We start from the raw sequence: 17777 nt of genomic DNA on the forward strand, positions 1-17777 counted from the left end.
TAAACTCAGACATAGCCCTTGAATACAATACAATTTAGGGAGAACAGGATAAATCACAGAACTTCCAGTGCAGATATACAAGGCATATCATGACAGACATCCCACCAATCCAGAACTATCCTACTCTATACTCTTTATACCCTAGCTATCCTGTGGCAACATTCAATGCAAACCATCATCAGCCCCTGAAGGAGACCTCTTCAAAGTGTCGATTGGTGGATCGTGCCTATCCATCTCTCACAGATCTCAGCCACTTCTCTTGTATCTGGGACAAAATGGTGCTGGGAATCCAGGGAGACTGATCAGTTGTTTACTATCTGTGAATGTTTGGAAATCAAACAAGCCTCAAATTATTTCAATCTCTACACCAAATCACAGTAGAAGCATTTCTCAGTTGCCCATCACTGAGCTCATGGACACAGAGTGAGAAATAAACCAGAAAACACTGGAAATATTCAGCAGGACAAGCAGCATCTGTGGAGAGTGAGTAACAATGTAGGAAGGGGAGAAGGGATTGAGAGGATTGGGGAGGCGAGGGTTTGAAAGATATTTATTTCTTTTTGTCATGATATTCTTGATGAACAGCAGCTTGCAATGGAACTGAGCGCTTACCTTGCCTGTGACTGGAGAATGCACTTTCCCACATTCATCTAAGAAAAATGCTTCTGCAAATAATCTTTCATGCAGCATTCCTTTTTTTCAAAATAATGTCTCCATTGGGATTTTCAGCATACCTCTACTGCTGTGGGGATTTTTCAATCTTTCCAACTGCCAGCCCATTATTTTGCCCAAAATTATGTTGTTTCAAAAAAAAATTCTTAATCAAGTTAATAGAATTTTATGCACTTAAATTCAAAATGGAAACCCCATTTTGTAAAGATCTGTGTTAATTCAAAATACCCAAAGGTGTTCAGCTTGTGTTTAATCCTTTTACCAGAGATATGATAACCAATGTGACTTCAACCGACTCTCTCTGTACAATGACCATGTTTTGAAAGGGACAGCCTCTACTGCAAAATAACACTAAGGCATTCATTTTTTTTCAGGGCTCTGTTGAGTATTTCTTTTTGTAATCTTAACAGTCATACATCATGAAGAACCAAGTTACTCACTTCCAGTAGATCAATCATCCGTGTCATCTGGGAATAAATGAGCACACGATGACCCTGGGATTTCAGGCGTGTCAGGAGGATGTCAAGAGTGTGCAGCTTCCCACTGTCTGTGATCAGGCTTTCTTTGTCTGAAATAGAGAGAAATTAAACTAAGTTTTTTTTAGATTTCATACTCCTCTTTTCACCCTAATTCTCTCTCAAGGCACTAGTCCTCCGTGGGGTACAACTTCATGGACTAGAGGTAGTCATTACATGAACATTCACAATAAATCTTCACTGAATATTTGTCAGAGGCATCATATCTAATCTTGATGCTACCCACAAAACAAATTCACCTCCCACTGAAAGTCATTGAATGTTAATATGCTGCAGGACCTATTGGGAACTTCCCCTATGCAGCTTTTTCATTGATTGGGTGATGGAGTATATGTTTTGATTATCACTAAAGATGTAAGCTGAATTGGATTTTACTCTGTCAATGGCAACTTCCTGCACTATCAGTTGGCAAGGCACAAGTGAAACAGCCACGATGTTAAGTAAAAAGCAGAAACAGTAAATAATGTCAAACATAGCACCTATCATAATGATTTCACAACATCAAAAAAAAACACATTGTTTATTTTATACAATGAGCATCCATTATGTGCTGTTGCCTGCTACAGGGAAAATCATCTTCACAGTTCTCCCCAACTGCCAAAGAGCTGATTCCACATCATGTGGATTCCATTTACCTCGAGACATAACTGACACAACCTCCACTGACAAATACAGGATGGAGCATCAACCATGATACATGGCTTTTTTTCATCTCATCTAAACCTTTGACTCTGTCCATCAAAAAGGATGCTGGAACTTTCTCTTTGAATTTTGGCTCTCGGTAGAAATTAGTCTCCATCTTACCCAATTCGAAATAGCACATGATCTGAACAACAGGTGCAATCACAACAGCTACAACCTCAGTGCAAACTAGTGTCAAGCAAGATTGCTTCATCCCCCAAATACCAATCTCAGCCTTGCTTTCCACAATGATGCACCTGCCCTCCAACAAGCTTCTGCTAGAGTGGAGCTAATCTACAGGACAAATGGGAAATTGTTCAACTACAATGTTTTCCCCAACTTCAGTCAGCAAGCTGCAATACACAAATAATTATGCATGAGTTTACAGATAGAGTTCCAAGTCATTCACTCGTTCATGAAAAATTGGGCCTTATACTCAACATCTGCAAAACAAAGGCCAACCTGCCTTTGTTGTATCACACCACCTCCTAACAAAGATTGATAACAAAACCTTGGAAAACACTAACTGCTTCCCATTTCTCAGGAGTCACCCATCAATGAAGGCAGACAATGATGAAATCCACCATTGCCTCAGTATGCCAGTACAGCCTTTGACCATGAGGAAATCAAGATCAAACCCAGTACAAAATTCAAGACTCCTGCTTTCCTGTACACTTCTGTGACAACGAAGGCACCTCAAAGCACTGAAGATATCACTATTGCGATCTCTGCAAAATCCTCCAAATCCAATGGCAAGATAAACAAATCTATATCAGTATCCTCTCCCAGACCAACATTCCCAGCACTGAAGCACCTCTGCACTGAAGGGCTTGCCATATCATTCCCATGCCTAATACACACCGACCGTCAATTCTGCACTTTGATGGCAAGGGATTATCACATGGATAGCAGAAAGGAATCAATTTAAGTAAGGGTTTTCTGTACTTAACTTTTATAAAAACATTAAGACAGTATGAATAATTTTGGAATTGATTTTGAGAGTTTCTTAATGTTTGAAATTAGAGTGTCTTTGGAAAACTTGGACAGCAGGTAAATTTTAAGACGGGACCAGCTATTTCCAGCTATCAGCAGCCCAGCTCCAGGAAGGGAGCTGTCATCGCAGATTGAGTGGGTAGCAGAAAAGGCAATTGTCAGCAAATTGCTGCTCATGGAGACAGGCCATACAGAGATGAACTGGCCCACCTGTTGCAGTATCTGTTGTGAACTACAGACTTAGATGCCATCACATACCAACAGTCAAGTGGCAGCAAAAAGATGGCTAATTTTATTAGATCTGGGAAACAAACTCAAGTGTTGTTGGAAATGAGAGAGATAATGCAAACTGAAAAACCAAAACTCGAGCTTTAATACAAGCCACAGACAACAGTAATGTTCTTGTTTCTTGCAGGAATCTGAGTCAGTCATGTTTTGTTCTTGCTGTGCAGAGAATAGTTTTGTTGTTAATTTAGGATGCAGTGGGCAAGACAGGCAGTGTGGCAGGATGGCTGAGTATTGGCAGCAAGATAATCGCCAGCAAGAGCTACTGTGTAGGTGGGGTTCACTTCATATTGTCAGGCTCACTTCCCCAGGGACAGATAAGGACTGGAAACATGAATTAATGTATTATTTCAAATCTCTAAATGTTTATACTGTAGGAAAATTAACTATAGAAAGTGGCTGGGAAAGGAAAATTGCAGTTTGATTTAATGCTGCTGACCTCACTTTGGGGGGTGAGGGGTCGGTTTAGATGGTTTGAGCATGAAAAAGAATGTAACCCCTGGCTTTCCAATTCTAAACTCTAACTTTCCTGCTCATGAGATCAGGACAATTACAAATATCAGACAAGAACTCAAAAGTCAAAGTCAAAGAGAAATAAAGCACAGAAACAAGTCCTTTGCCCAACCGAGTCAGTACTGACCATTAAACACCCATTTACATTAATCCTACATGAATCCCATTTTTTTAAAGTTCTACCCACATGTTCATCAACTCACCTACATAACAGGGGCAATTAACAATGGCCAATTAACCTACCAACCCCCACATCTTTGGGATGTGGATAGAAACTAGAGCATCAAAAAAAAACGCACAGTCATGGGGAGAATATGCAAAATCCACACAGACAGCACCCAAAGTCAGGACTGAACCTGGGTCTCTGGTGCTGAGGCAGTGGATCCATTAGCTGCATACTGCCTCACAATTGACCTTATTGCAAGATCTCACATAGTTAACACCGACGATACGACTTCACTTTACACCCTGTATCACTTTTAACCTCACATGAACAAAGTGCATAAAGGGCCAGTCACTCAAAAAAATTTGCTACAGGGAACCATACAAATCATGTTGGACTTTCTGTTAACTCTAATATTGTATAAGATTGCCTTGTAACGACAGTCAATTTGTTGTGCTAGGCCTGTTAAAGAAATGCATTTTTAAAGCATTTTCCACTTCCTTATGGAATCGCAGTGCATTTCAAAGCTGATGAACTCTCTCTGCAGTATGGCTACATTATATATGGAGGAAAATGCATCCCGTGGGTCACAGCCCCTACTTTTGTGAAGTTTGCCAACTCTCCCATCCTTTCTGGCAGTGAATTCTTGGCCTTCACTACATTCTGGGCAAAAGATTTTTTTTTACCCCCTTCTTCAATTCTTTTATCAGTTACTTTAAATATATCCCCTCTGGTTTTTGGTCCCTCTTATGGGAAACAGATCATTGCTATTTACTTTACCTATTCAAAATTTTTATACATCTTAATTAAGTCTCCTCTAAGCCTCCTGTCCCACAGAAAACAACCCTTGTTCAGCTAATCTTTCCTCATAGCTACGATGTCCCAGTTTTGGCAACATTTTAAATCTCCCATTCCCTCTCCAGTGCAATCATATCATGCTTGTAATCTGGCAACCAGAAAATACACAGTACTCAAGATGTGGCCCAACAAATTTCATGCAAAATTTTCCTGCTCTTCAATTCTATGCCTCAGTTAATAAAGGAAAACATCCCATTTGCCTTTTGAACCCCCTTACTGACCAAGGTCCCACTGTTTCTCCATGCCAATCTATATCTTCCTACTTATTGTATATTCCCTTATCTTGCTGCACCTCCACACACTTCAACGCACACTTCTCTGGGTTAAGCTACATTTGGCTTTCCTCTAACCAAACCATTTTAAACTTACTGCAGTCTAAATCATTCCTCCTCACTGTCAACCACATGATCAATTTTGGTATCAGCTACAAACATGTCCCTACATTTGGGTCCAAATAATTAATATATTAGGAAAAAGTGAGGGTGCAGCAACTCAACGTCCGCGCAAGCAAACCAGCTCGGCAGTCGGGGCGCGCGTCAGAGTGGCGAGGCCCAAGATGGCACTGGGCCTTCGTCTTCCCCGAGCGACAGGGGAAGAATCCGCGCGCGCCATTTCTGTTTTTGGAGGGCGGGAACTGTGCCGCTTAAAAGGCTCGCGCAAGGCGGGTAAATAAAACAGTCTTGTTCTACAGCTTGCAGACTCATGTCTTTATTCTTGCTTCGCGGTAGCAGCCGCTACATTGGTGACCCCGACAGTCCAAACGGATTTTGGACCCACACAATGACCGACAACGCAGCAGCCAATGCAGTGGCACTCAAGCTGCCCACCTTTTGGACGCTTCGGTCCCACGTGTGGTTCGACCAGACCGAAGCCTGGTTCCAACTGTGGCAGATCACCTCTGACTCCACACAGTACTACCACATGGTCAGCTCCCTGGACCAGGAGATGGCTGCCCAGGTCAGAGACTTCATCCAGTCTCCTCTGGAGGAAGATAAGTACCCGGCTTTCAAGGCCCTTCTCATTCGGAGCTTCGGCCTTTCCCGTCATGAGCGTGCTGCCCACATGCTTCATCTTGACGGCCTGGAGGACAGATCTCCATCGGCCCTGATGAACGAGATGTTGGCCTTGGCTGAGGGACACAAGCCCTGCCTGATGTTCGAGCAGGCCTTCCTCAAACAGCTGCCCGACGACATTCACCTACTGTTGGCCGACGCCGACTTCAGCAACCCACGTGAGGTAGCCGCCTGGGCAGATGTCCTGTGGAGGGCCAAACGCGAGAGCGGTTCGTCCGTCGGCCAAAGTGCCAGACCGCATGCCCAACACCTACCTAAACCAGACCCAGCAGCTGAGCGACCGCACCCCAGAAACACAGATGACCACACTGGCAACCAGCTGTGTTTCTACCAGAGGTGGGGCGCAGAGGCCCGTCGATGCCGTCCACCTTGCGAGTTTCAGGGAAACGCCAGGGCCAGTCGCTGCTGATGGCTACAGCGGCTGGCTGCCAACACGGCCTCCTATTCATTTGGGACAAGCAGTCCGGACGTCGTTTCCTTGTCGATACTGGAGCAGAGGTCAGTGTTTTACCTCCAATCGGTCGCGACATTCGCAGCAGGCAACAGGGACCCGCCCTCAAAGCCGCAAATGGCACTATGATACAAACTTTCGGTACCCATACAATCCAATTACAATCTGACGACAGCCGCTTTACCTGGAACTTTATCCTTGCCGCTGCCCAGCCACTCTTGGGAGCCGACTTCCTCCGGGCCCACAACCTGTTAGTCGATCTACGAGGGAAATGGCTAGTGCACTCCAGAACCTTCCAAACTTATTCTCTGGGAGAAGCCAGCCTACCAGCCCCGCGCCTGGACTCCGTTTCCCTGTCTGGCAATGAGTTCACCAAGCTCCTAGCCGAGTTCCCATCGGTTCTGGTGCCTCAGTTCACGAATTCGATGCCCAAACACGGGGTGCGGCGCCACATCACTATAACAGGGCCACCCCTTCACACCCAAGCACGACAACTACCTCCAGACAAGCTCCGCCTGGCGAAGGAGTAGTTCCGCCACATGGAGGAGCTAGGGTTTGTTCGCAGGTCAGACAGCCCCTGGGCCTCCCCCCTGCACATGGTCCCCAAAGCCACCGGCGGGTGGAGGCCCTACAACCACTACTGCAGGCTAAACGATGCCACCACCCCAGACCGCTACCCTGTCCCCCACATCCAGGACTTCACGGCAAACCTACACGAGGCCCATATTTTCTCCAAGGTGGACCTCGTCCGGGGATACCACCAAATCCCAGTCTTCCCTGACGATGTCCCCAAAACTGCGCTCATCACTCCGTTCGGCCTCTTCGAATTCCTTTCGGCCTTAAGAACACCACGCAGACCCTCCAGTGGCTGATGGACGTGGTAGGCCGCAACCTGGACTTTGTGTTCATTTATTTAGATGACATTCTCATTGCCAGCTGTAACTGCCAAGAACACCTTTCCCAACTCTGCCAACTGTACTCCCGCCTCAGTGATTTCGGTCTCACTATCAACCTGGCCAAGTGCCAATTCGGCCTCGACTCTTATCGATTTTCTCGGCCACAGAATCACCAGTGAGGGAGCAATGCAGAGGATTAACAAAGGAGTGAGGAGATCAAACAACATCACTGCTCACACCATCCTCCCAGAAACCATTTTTACGTAACCTATACATCATTTGCCCATCTGTGAAAAGTTTGGCTCCTGTTGAAATATTATCTCCAACTCCATCTCATCACCAATGACCGCATTCTTCACACATGAATTTGCAAGTGTTCCCTTCACTTTATAATCAAATGTATTGCTTTTAAAAACTATGCACTTCCGTGCATGTTTCATTTCAGTGTTATTTGAAACCTTGGTGCATTTGTTGCCATTTCAGCAGGAAGAGATGCACTGCCCTCAAAAATGGAAAGATGGGAACAATTAGGCAATGTCAGACTTCTTAGAGGCGATCTTACTGAAGTTTTTGTCACAGAGATACATTGAAAACAGGCTACACGTTTATTGTTTGCAGGGCTCAAGTCCAGTTAAAATGAGCATGGGGGGAGTTAGAGGGAAGGCATCAGAAGAGTTCATTCAAAATAATAGGGCCAACAAAATAAACAGTACAAGGCAGTCAACAATTGAATGTTTAGAGAGTGATAACTATAGATAGGGAGGATAAATGGATGAGGGAATCTCAAACACAGTCACTAGTCCTCGACAAGTCCTAGAATTTCTTTAAACTGGTATCGTTTTAAAAATAATAGTTGTACCAGTCGTTGCCCAAATAATTCCTCACTCCAAATTCTTCTTGGAAAATGTATCATGGGAGTTTTAACTGTATAATACCATCTGATTTATTACCAAGATATTCCAGGAACATGGAAAAACAGACAAAGATGAACAGATAAACAGCAAAATCAGTAGAGGTTGTTGTATTAGATACAGTAGATTACTCAGTATTTGTTTCTCTATCTGCAGCTGAAGCCTCACAGACTGAAATAACCAAAATGGACTGAACCTCAAAGACTTCAAGGATAGTAATGCTCATTTATAGAAAATAATCAAAAAGCAAAGCAAAACTGCAGATGCTGAATATCTGAAAAACACAGGTTCCTTTAATTGCAATGAGCATGAATTAGTCAAGAAACCTGGAAAGGAACCAGCTTGATGGTTTAATTGGTCTTTCATCTCTCTACCATGTTACAAACAAGAACCACATGCACTTGGTTTCCACCAATTTTGCTGTCCCCAGGCAGAGTTAACCAACTGTCAATTTCACTCATTCATGCTCTACCTCCATCTCTTATGGGGTAACTGGAACCTCTTTCAGTTGACTTGCAACATTCACCACAAGACTCTATCTCACACATATGGTAATCTCTTTTGGTCTACAGCTACAATCCATTATCCTGCATGGCTAAGTAGTTTCAGTTTCACAACAAAACTCCAGATTCTGCTCCCAGTCCAAATGTAAAACTTCACTACAATCAGTGATTCAGAAATGGAGTTTAGGTAGACAAGAAAAAAAAACTGCCTGACTATTCTATTTTATCTTTCATTGGTGCTGGCTCTGGCCATCCGTAGATTCAAATCCAACACCCATTGTTGAGCACACGAAGTAACTATCTCAGTCCTACAGTAGAGAGCTATAGAAGTTCATTCCAGCAGACAAGGATCAGTCAATGTCCCAAAATCAATTCTAGTAGGCATTGAAAGATCCTGTGATACTATCTGATGAACTGAGCATCGTCTTGGTCCAATATTCGTGTGCAAAAGGGCCAAGCAAAACAGAATTTAATCAGCACTCCTTGACATAAAATGGTATGACTATCAAGAAATCTTTCCACAATCAGGACTTTGGGAGGGTTACTATTGACCAGGAACCTAACTGGACCAACCACCAAAATAAATTGGACATTCCGCAGTGAATAATTATGACTTTCCAAGGCACATCTTCAAGGCACAGTCCAGTAGCATGAGCGAATACACACCACTTACTTAGATGTTTGGACTACATTCAACACTCCAGAAGCTTCATAGCATCTACTTGATTGGCACCCTATCCACCATCTAAAACATTTACTTCCTCCACCAGTGGCACACAGTGGATACAGTGTGCATCATCCATAAGATGCAATGCATTAAAGCCAAGGCTTCTTCTAGAAGAAGTGTAGCAGGAATATGGACACATCACTACCTGCATTTTTTTCCCTTAAGTTTACCATCAAGCTTACTTGTGAATATAAATCCATTCTTTCACATCCACATCATTAAAATCCTGGAGCTCTCTAGTCACACTACAGAGTTCAAGAAGATGGCTGACCACTACCTGCGAGATTAATTAGGAATGGGCAATAAATACTTGCTTTTCCATTTTTGTCCATACCGCATAAATAAACCAATGACATCCCTTATCCAAACATCATCATAGAGCACTGGGCACAGTCTTCATTTATTGTTTGTGGGATCTCACTTTGTGGACAGTGACAAATCATGAAACAATACTTTTGTGAAGCAGTTTGGGAAGTTTGTGAAGATGTGCTTTATTAATTTGTCCTTATTTATTATCTGTATGGAGCGATAATGTTCACTGATTTATTAAAGTCCAACCCTTTTAAAAAGGGTAAGCAAAAGTACAGGTGTCACAGCTGAGCATTAAAACATGACAGGATATTTTAGTGAGGAAAGCAGAAGGATTTGAACTGTAAAAATATCTAACGAAGCGCGTCAGAGAAAGGTCAGTACTGTTTGTGAACCTAGCCGATCCATTCTTCCTGTTTGCATTTTATATTTAGATGGGAGCTGGGAAGGGAAATAGGAGATGGTTTGGCCCAGATGTGCACTGCTCTATAACTCATTTCCAAAACAGGAGGAAACTCAGAGGCGAGTTTCCTGGTTGGTTTGCTGGCAGGACACTAGAGGAAAGCACTTAGCAGGACAGAGCTGATTTTCTACTTTGAAGTGGTTGGGGAAATAGTAACAGGAGAATGGAAGTAAAAAGATTACCTTGTATGAAGGCAAATCCATTTTCACTTGTAAAAATTCTATGTGCAAAGCATACAATTTTATGCTAAGAACAATACTGTGTGCTGGAAAAAGAATTTCCTTGGCCTGAAAAGGACACAGCATTTTCCAGAGAGCTGCAGTCTCCTACCTGTCACAGCCAGCTGGATGCTCTGCACATGCTTCACTTCTTTGGCTCAGTTAAATTACAGCTAAAGAAAACACTTGCAGAGTTAGATTTGCCTTAAGTGTGTAACATTATTAGAAGACAACCAGAGTAACAACATAACCAATCTAAAGGTTAACCCTTTGACAACTCTCATCCCTGCACCAAATTAAAATACAAAGTAGCAAACTTCAGTTTAATGAGGGAATACAACAAAGCTCTCCCAGAGGTCCTCTGATTTGCACAGAGATGGTTAGCACACAGACCTGCTGCAAATCCATCCCTGAAGTTTACATAATGTACAAAAGTATGATGCACGAATCCCTTGGGTTTCCAGGTTTCTGCTTGGACTGTTCACATAATAAAAATGTGCAAATTCCTCAAACTACAAATCAAGTTTGAACACTGTCAACCAAATTCACAAAGAACAGACTTGTCCAATTCATCTAAATTAGCAAAGTCACTCATACAACAGCAAAACTGGTTTGGAAAACTGAAACGTGTCACATCTGTGTAGTGGTGGAGGGTTTCATTTTAATCATGAGACAGAGGTTACTATCGCCCTTGGGTAGATAGTTGTGAGAGGCTGCCTTTAACTTTTGCAGTTCTTGTCCATTATAGTAGTAACCAGGTGTTCTAATTTTGTCACCTACACTAGGTACATACATTTGATCTGGGGCAGTGCAAAAGGAACCTTATTTTGTGTCCAAGCTATGCTGCAGCTGCCCTGTGAATGCTTGTTTGAAATAGGGCTTGTTCCTTTTCCCAAGACTGACAGCTGTCAACTTGATTACAACACGAGTCAATAATGGTGCCACGAGGGTTTAACCTGCTCAGCCAGAAGTAATAGGTTTGGGCAAGAGCCGGCTAGGCCTGCTTCCTGTGTTTGGCCAAGCATTCACTGGCTTCTGCGCCTGTTACGGAATGACCAATGCTCTCAGGTGTGTCACAGCTAGCTGTTCTCAAGCATGTGGAAATCAGTGTGGGAAGTGAATGAACTCAACAGCAATACAGACTGCAGGGTCTGTGAGACAACACAAGGGGAAACTGTGCAGGAAGTATTTACTATAGACTGCTGGTCCTCAGAGAGGGTTGAAGCGGTGCATTGTGCCACGTAAACAGATCACTTTCTGCCTTTTAACCCTGTGAGTTAAACTGTAATTACTCAAACTCTTCCCATTCATGATGATGGAAATTGCTGACACCTTGAAGAGTAAAGAGGTCAAAGCCAGTCACAGCTGCAGTTACATTCAGCACCACACTGTGACATTAATAATAAACCAGACCCCAAACTCCTTCAGGAAACTTGTTTCCAAATTGCATTTTTGTGTGCGTGTTATTCAATTCCAGAAGAGCTAAATTAAAAGAAAATAGAGCCAGCTTTGCCACAGTCTCAATTATGATCATGCCAGGCTGAGAAAATATCACAATGCTTCAAATTCAGCATGTTTCACATGTATTAAACTGCACCCACAAATACTGCACTACAGTATCATACAGTGATCACACTTAACAGCAGCATACTGATTGACATGCAAGTTCCAGTAATTGCTCCATTAATGACCTTCCTTCCACCAAAGTCAGAAGTGGAGATTTCACATTTGACTGTACAACATTCAATTTAATTTGCAACTTCTCAGTAATTATGAAAGCGTCCACGTAACAAGACCTGGACAAACATTAGGCTTGGCTGACATGAAGCAAGTAACATTCACACCACAAAAGATAATGACCATGTTGAACAAAAAAGTCTAACCACATACCCTTGACATTTCAAATGACACTACCTCAACGAGTTGCCCATCAACATCCTGAGGTCACCAATGACTAAAACTTGACAGAACCAGCCACAGAGTCAGAATCAGAGAGATATACAGTATGGAAAAATGCCCTTCAGCCCAGAGTCCATGCTGACCATCAACCACCCATTTATACCAATTCAACATTAATCCCATTTTTATTCTCCCCACATTCTAATAAGCTCCCCCCATATTCTGCCACTCACCTAGACACTAGGGGCAATTTTATAGTGGCCAATTAACCTACCAACCTACATATCTTTGGGACATGGGAGGAAATCAGAGCACCCAGATGAAACCCAGAGTCTCAAGGAGAATGTGCAAACTCCGCACAGAGCTACTTATGTGTGGATACCATTGCAGGGAAGTGCAGCAGTCAGATGGAACACTGCAAGATCAAGGAGTGTTCTAATTGTTTTATTTGTGGAAGGAGTTCAGGTTGTATCCAGGTGAAAAGTTATTCACAACCAACACCACTGAAATAAGTTATTTGGGGGTTCATCACATTGTTGCTTGTGAGGGGTTTGTAGTGTTTGAATTGTCTGCTGTGTTCCCCATATTACGAAGTAACTACTCTTCAGAAACCACTTCAATTGCGTAGTGTTTTAGAATTTCTTGAAGGGAGTGGTCTTCAGACTTCCAGCATTGGCTGTGTTTTGCCTTTAGTTATTTTGGGAAGTGAGGAAATTTTTCAGGAATTGGTATTGCACACCTTCGCTGTGGTACAGTTAGGAAAAGTTGACAAATATGGAAGGGCTCTTGGAAGACTCAACTTTGAATGAGTGATTTACCTGCTTTGGAATAAACAGAATACATGCACTATGATTGCTTAGTATATAAAAGTGACCCAGAGCATTGCTACCAGTTGTGTATTCACACTCTTAAATATGATAATGCACAGGCTATTGATGATAACAGAGCATTCACATTGTTTCGTTAGATTCTCTTGGTGATGTCATTTCCATCTTTTGTTCATGGGAAGTCCCAATACTGAGGGAAAAGACATTCATCTTCCATGTAAAATTGTTAGACACTTATTAGTAGGTGACGAACACCCTTTAGAAAATGTTAAAGTGCCCAAAAAAGAACAAAGGACCAAAATTTTCTGCCCAGATTATTTATAAGATTGTAAAAATAAATTATTTACATATTCATGGAGCTCCATTTATTGGCAGCTTATAGTTTTATAATGTTGCTTGAAATGACAACCAGCCAATTAGAGGTCCATGTTGTTGAGCGGTCGCAATGCTACTTCCACCCTATCAAAGGATCTGAGCACATGGCTCCCACCCAGCCCTTGGATTCAGTTCATTGTTGACCCTGGATGGACCTCTGGAATTTGTTGCATAAAAGAATACGGGAAGCAGGCTCAGTCGGAAATCGCAAAAGGGAACCGGCTTGACCTGAAGGGGGAGAAAGTTGCAGGGTTTTGGGGAAGAAGCTGGGCGACATAAATGAATGCTCAACACAAATACAATGGCTGCTACAGCATCAGGTCTGGGTATCCTTCAGCAAGTGTCTTCTGACACTACAAAGCCTTTCCACCATCTACATTACATCAGGAGCATGATGTAGTTCTCTCTACCTGCCTGGATGAGTATAGCTCCAACAACAACCAAGCAGCTCAACAGCACCAGAACAAGGCAGCCCACTTGATTAGTTCCCCATCCATTATGCTAAACATTCACTCCCTCTGCTCTGTACATGATCTAAAAAAATACACTGCAATTACTCACACAGACTTCCCAATAGTACCTCCCAAACCTGCAATGTCTACTATCACTGAGGATAAGGACAAGTGCATGGGAACACTAGTATCTTCAGGTTCCCTTCAAGTTGCATGCCATCCTGACTTGGAAAAACACCATTGGTCCTTCACCACCGAGTCCAAATCCTGGAACTGCCTACCCAACAGTACTTTGAGAGTACTTTCACCAGAAGGACTGGTTCACCACCACTTCCCTGAAGGCAATTAGGGTTGGGCTATAAATGTGGGGCTTACCAGCAATATGCAGGTCCTGAATACCTGCATCTATCAATACTGCAAGCCACTGGCATTGTGATTAATCTACATTGACCAGTTCTCTAACCATGTTACAATGATTAACCTGTACTTGCACCTATTTCTGGCAATTTTGTCTTCTTACAAATATGAAATATTAAATTCTGCAACAGGAGCTGAAGGGTCTTGACCAGAAATGTCGACTGTCCATTTCTCTCTGCAAATGCTGCCTGACTGTTGAGTTCCTCTAGCAATTTTTTTGTTTAAACATTTGATGTTTTACTGTGAAAGCCAAATAGTTAAGAATGTACTGCAGGATGAATTAGTCGCATGAAGTAGCTACAATTCCATATAACTGAGAAAAGTGACTAACTGCCAGGGGAGGCAGGGCCTGATTGTTGGGAGTTGGAGATGTAAAAGGCTCTGCAACTCTCCATATGGAATTGTCTGCCATGCTAGTACTCCAACACCACCCAATGGTAGGAATTAAGTAATGCAATAGCTGAATTAACCGTGATATTTATTTGACTCCCCACCTTAAGAACAGCACATAACCAAAACAGCATTTCTTTTTGATGTGGTGCTGTCATGAGACTTGGGTTATCAGTATAATGGTGAAATGGAATTAGCCTGGGAGGCCAAGGAAGGCTATGCAATAGGAAGGAGATGAGCAAGTGTGTGATTGAGAGGTCTGAACATTTTTGTGGATTTGTTGTAGTGCTCAACAGGTGACAGTTTGGGATGTCAGCACAGAGCTTTGCTCGATTGTAAACTTAACCACAGTCAGTCTGACCTGAGCACTTGGAATTCTCTCCATTTCCACCATCTTTGTCAATAATAACAACCTTAAATGTGCGTTTGATCTGTCTACAAATGAAACATGGAGCTTGCCAGCAATACTCTCTGAAAGTTACTATTTAAATAAGCAAATCGCTCTGACCTAGATATAGCACAGAGCTTGGCCAGCATGGCACAACCCAACCCAAACGGTGCATCAGAACCTACACCCAACATGAACTCAATATATACACTTGGGTCAGGTGTCCAGCTCCACATCAATGATCACCTCAAACCCTCCACATACACTAACACTGTCTAATGCAAACAGAAGTAGATATTCTGCCCCTCCTCTACCTGCTCCACCCTTCAATAAGGTCATAATTCTTTTACCTCAGCGCCACTTTCCTGTCACTAACTCCATATTCAAATACCCAAAAATCTACTGATTTCAGTTTTGAATGTACAGTGTCCATGAGTCTCCACAACTCCCTTTGTCAGAGAAATTACAAAGATTCACTACCCTCTGAGTGAAGGACTTTCTTCTCATCTTGGACCTGAATGACTAACCACTTACTTTGAAAATGACCTCTTCTTCTAGACACCCCAGCCAGCAGAAACATCAAAATCTGTATTTATCTTATCATGCCACCTCTGGATTTTGTTTGTTTCAATGAGATCACCTCCCATCCTTCTGAACTCTAGAATATGGCCCCAGTCTGTTTAATTCCCTCATGTATGAGGAGATTTGATTCACAGATCTATTGCATTCTCACAACTGCAAGTCTATTCTTCCTTAAGTAATGACACCAGACCTTTACATAGTATTCTCTTTGCTGTCTCACTGCAGATTATACCACAAGCATTAAGGCAGGCACGTGGTATTTCAGTGACTTGTGGGACAAGGATAACCAAATCCCTCTGAATACTAAATAATTTTTTTTTTAAAAACTGTAGATGCTAGAAATAAAAACACAAAGTGCTGGAAACACTCAGCAGGTTAGGTAGCACCTGTGGTAAGAGAAACAGAGTTAATGGCTCAAGGTCAAAGCCCCTTCAGAATGCCTTTGATGAAGGCTATTTGACCTGAAATATTAACTCTTCAGTATTTTCTGTTTTTTATTTCATTATCCCTCTGAATACCAGTTTTCAATCCAGGGTTAATGGACTGTGATGAACGGTAAGCAGTCGATTATAATTTCTTGATCATTCCCATACTGCATATGAACTTGCTCATTTTACATTCAAATAACATGAAGTCAACCTTGATTAGCATTACAAGAGGAAGGTGTGTGATTAACAGCACATACTCAGGATCAGCATTCAGTAACTGCTCATTTCTTGTCACGTGGTTTTAACTGTGATCTGCACAGCATCCACACTTTGAAGCATTAACAGATTCCCAGCTTCTTAACCCCTAGGTTTTCTAGGATAATCGTAAGTTTTTCAAGTTTCCAATGAGAACATTATCACAGGGGAACATGGGATTTTAAAATCAATTCCACAATTACTAAATGTGAAAAGATATTGCATTAGACAAGGAGCTACAAACAGCCATGTGAACAAGGTCTGATTAGTTAACTCTACAGATTACTTGGAGCATGTACCAAGACAATTGGTCAGGGTTTGGGGGTGGGGGTGGTAGGGTGGAAGGAAAGAAAGACAGACAGCACAGACTGAGAATGAGCGAGTGAAAGAAACTGAAAGGCCAATCTGCATGCTGGAATAGCTGCTATTCTCACTTTTGATTATGGTTTGCTTCACATTTCAGTTAACGCTCCTGCAGGATTTCCCTACTCTTGCTCATAGAGCATGGTTGTTAAACTATTCTCGAGTTCCTGCCTGCTTTACTCTACAACTTCCCCAGCAGGTTTGAAGGATACCCCCAGATGTGCTTTTTAATTTTCTGATCTGAGGAATACAGGAATATACACACTCAAATGGAGAGGGCCCAATATAAACCTCGACAACATGTCGAACCAGTCTATGAATTCAGCAACACTAACCATTGTGCTGTTTTTAAAGATGGTGGTTGAATTGTCTGTGCAAACCAGGAGACAGCACGGCACATCAATAAGTCAGATACTTTTTACACAGAAGCTACCTCAGCTGAATCTACATTCCCATTAGCAAGTGATATTTGCCTTGAAGATAAAGAACCCATTAGTGAATGGTACTCAATCTAACCTTACAGGTGTGGCTTCAGTTCCAATTGAAAACCGTGGACTGTGTGTATACCATTATATTTTGGGGAACTCCTCAATCAGTGTGGTGAATGCAGGTTGCATCGCAATTTGACAGTATAAAAGCTATTGTGGATCCTACCCTCAGGTGAAGATACATCAGCAAATTGCCAGAGAGATTCAACTAATGTTACACAAAGCTTCAGCTCTCTGCTCAATTCCAGAATTCACCTTAACGTATCAACACATTGTTGAAGCATCTCGACCTAAAATGTCGACTGTCCATTTCACTCCATAGATGCTGCCTGACACGCTGAGTTCCTCCAGTGCCTTGTGTTGCTCCAGATTCCAGCACCAGTAATCTCTTGTGTCTCCACTTCCTCTTAATGTATGTTGTTTGTAATGTGACATACTCAGGGGTTAAATGTGCATGGCTTTCTATAGTGAAAATGCAAGCACTGATGTTTGTGCCTTCAGCTGCCAAGATCTTAATCTTCCCCATCCTGTTACCTCCTATAGAGAGGTTCCTCAAAATGTACTGCTTTGACCAAGCTCTCAGTCATCTGCTGCAATATCCCTGTACGTCAAACTTCATTTGAAATCATTTCTGTGAACTGCCTAGGGAAATGTCACTACA

General features: G+C 42.5%; 1 protein-coding gene across 2 annotated transcripts in view; it reads right to left on the reverse strand.

The window, feature by feature from the left end:
* ino80 (INO80 complex ATPase subunit) overlaps positions 1–17777 on the reverse strand; it is a 160273-nt gene that overhangs the window by 44883 nt on the left and 97613 nt on the right. For both annotated transcript variants that reach the window (XM_052013345.1, XM_052013335.1), the window contains exon 27: positions 1113–1240. In XM_052013345.1, the coding sequence (XP_051869305.1) occupies positions 1113–1240 (128 nt within the window). The remainder of the gene's footprint in view (positions 1–1112; positions 1241–17777) is intronic.

This window comes from Pristis pectinata, chromosome 1, assembly GCF_009764475.1.
Source record: "Pristis pectinata isolate sPriPec2 chromosome 1, sPriPec2.1.pri, whole genome shotgun sequence".
In the NCBI taxonomy this organism is placed as follows: Eukaryota; Metazoa; Chordata; class Chondrichthyes; order Rhinopristiformes; family Pristidae; genus Pristis; species Pristis pectinata.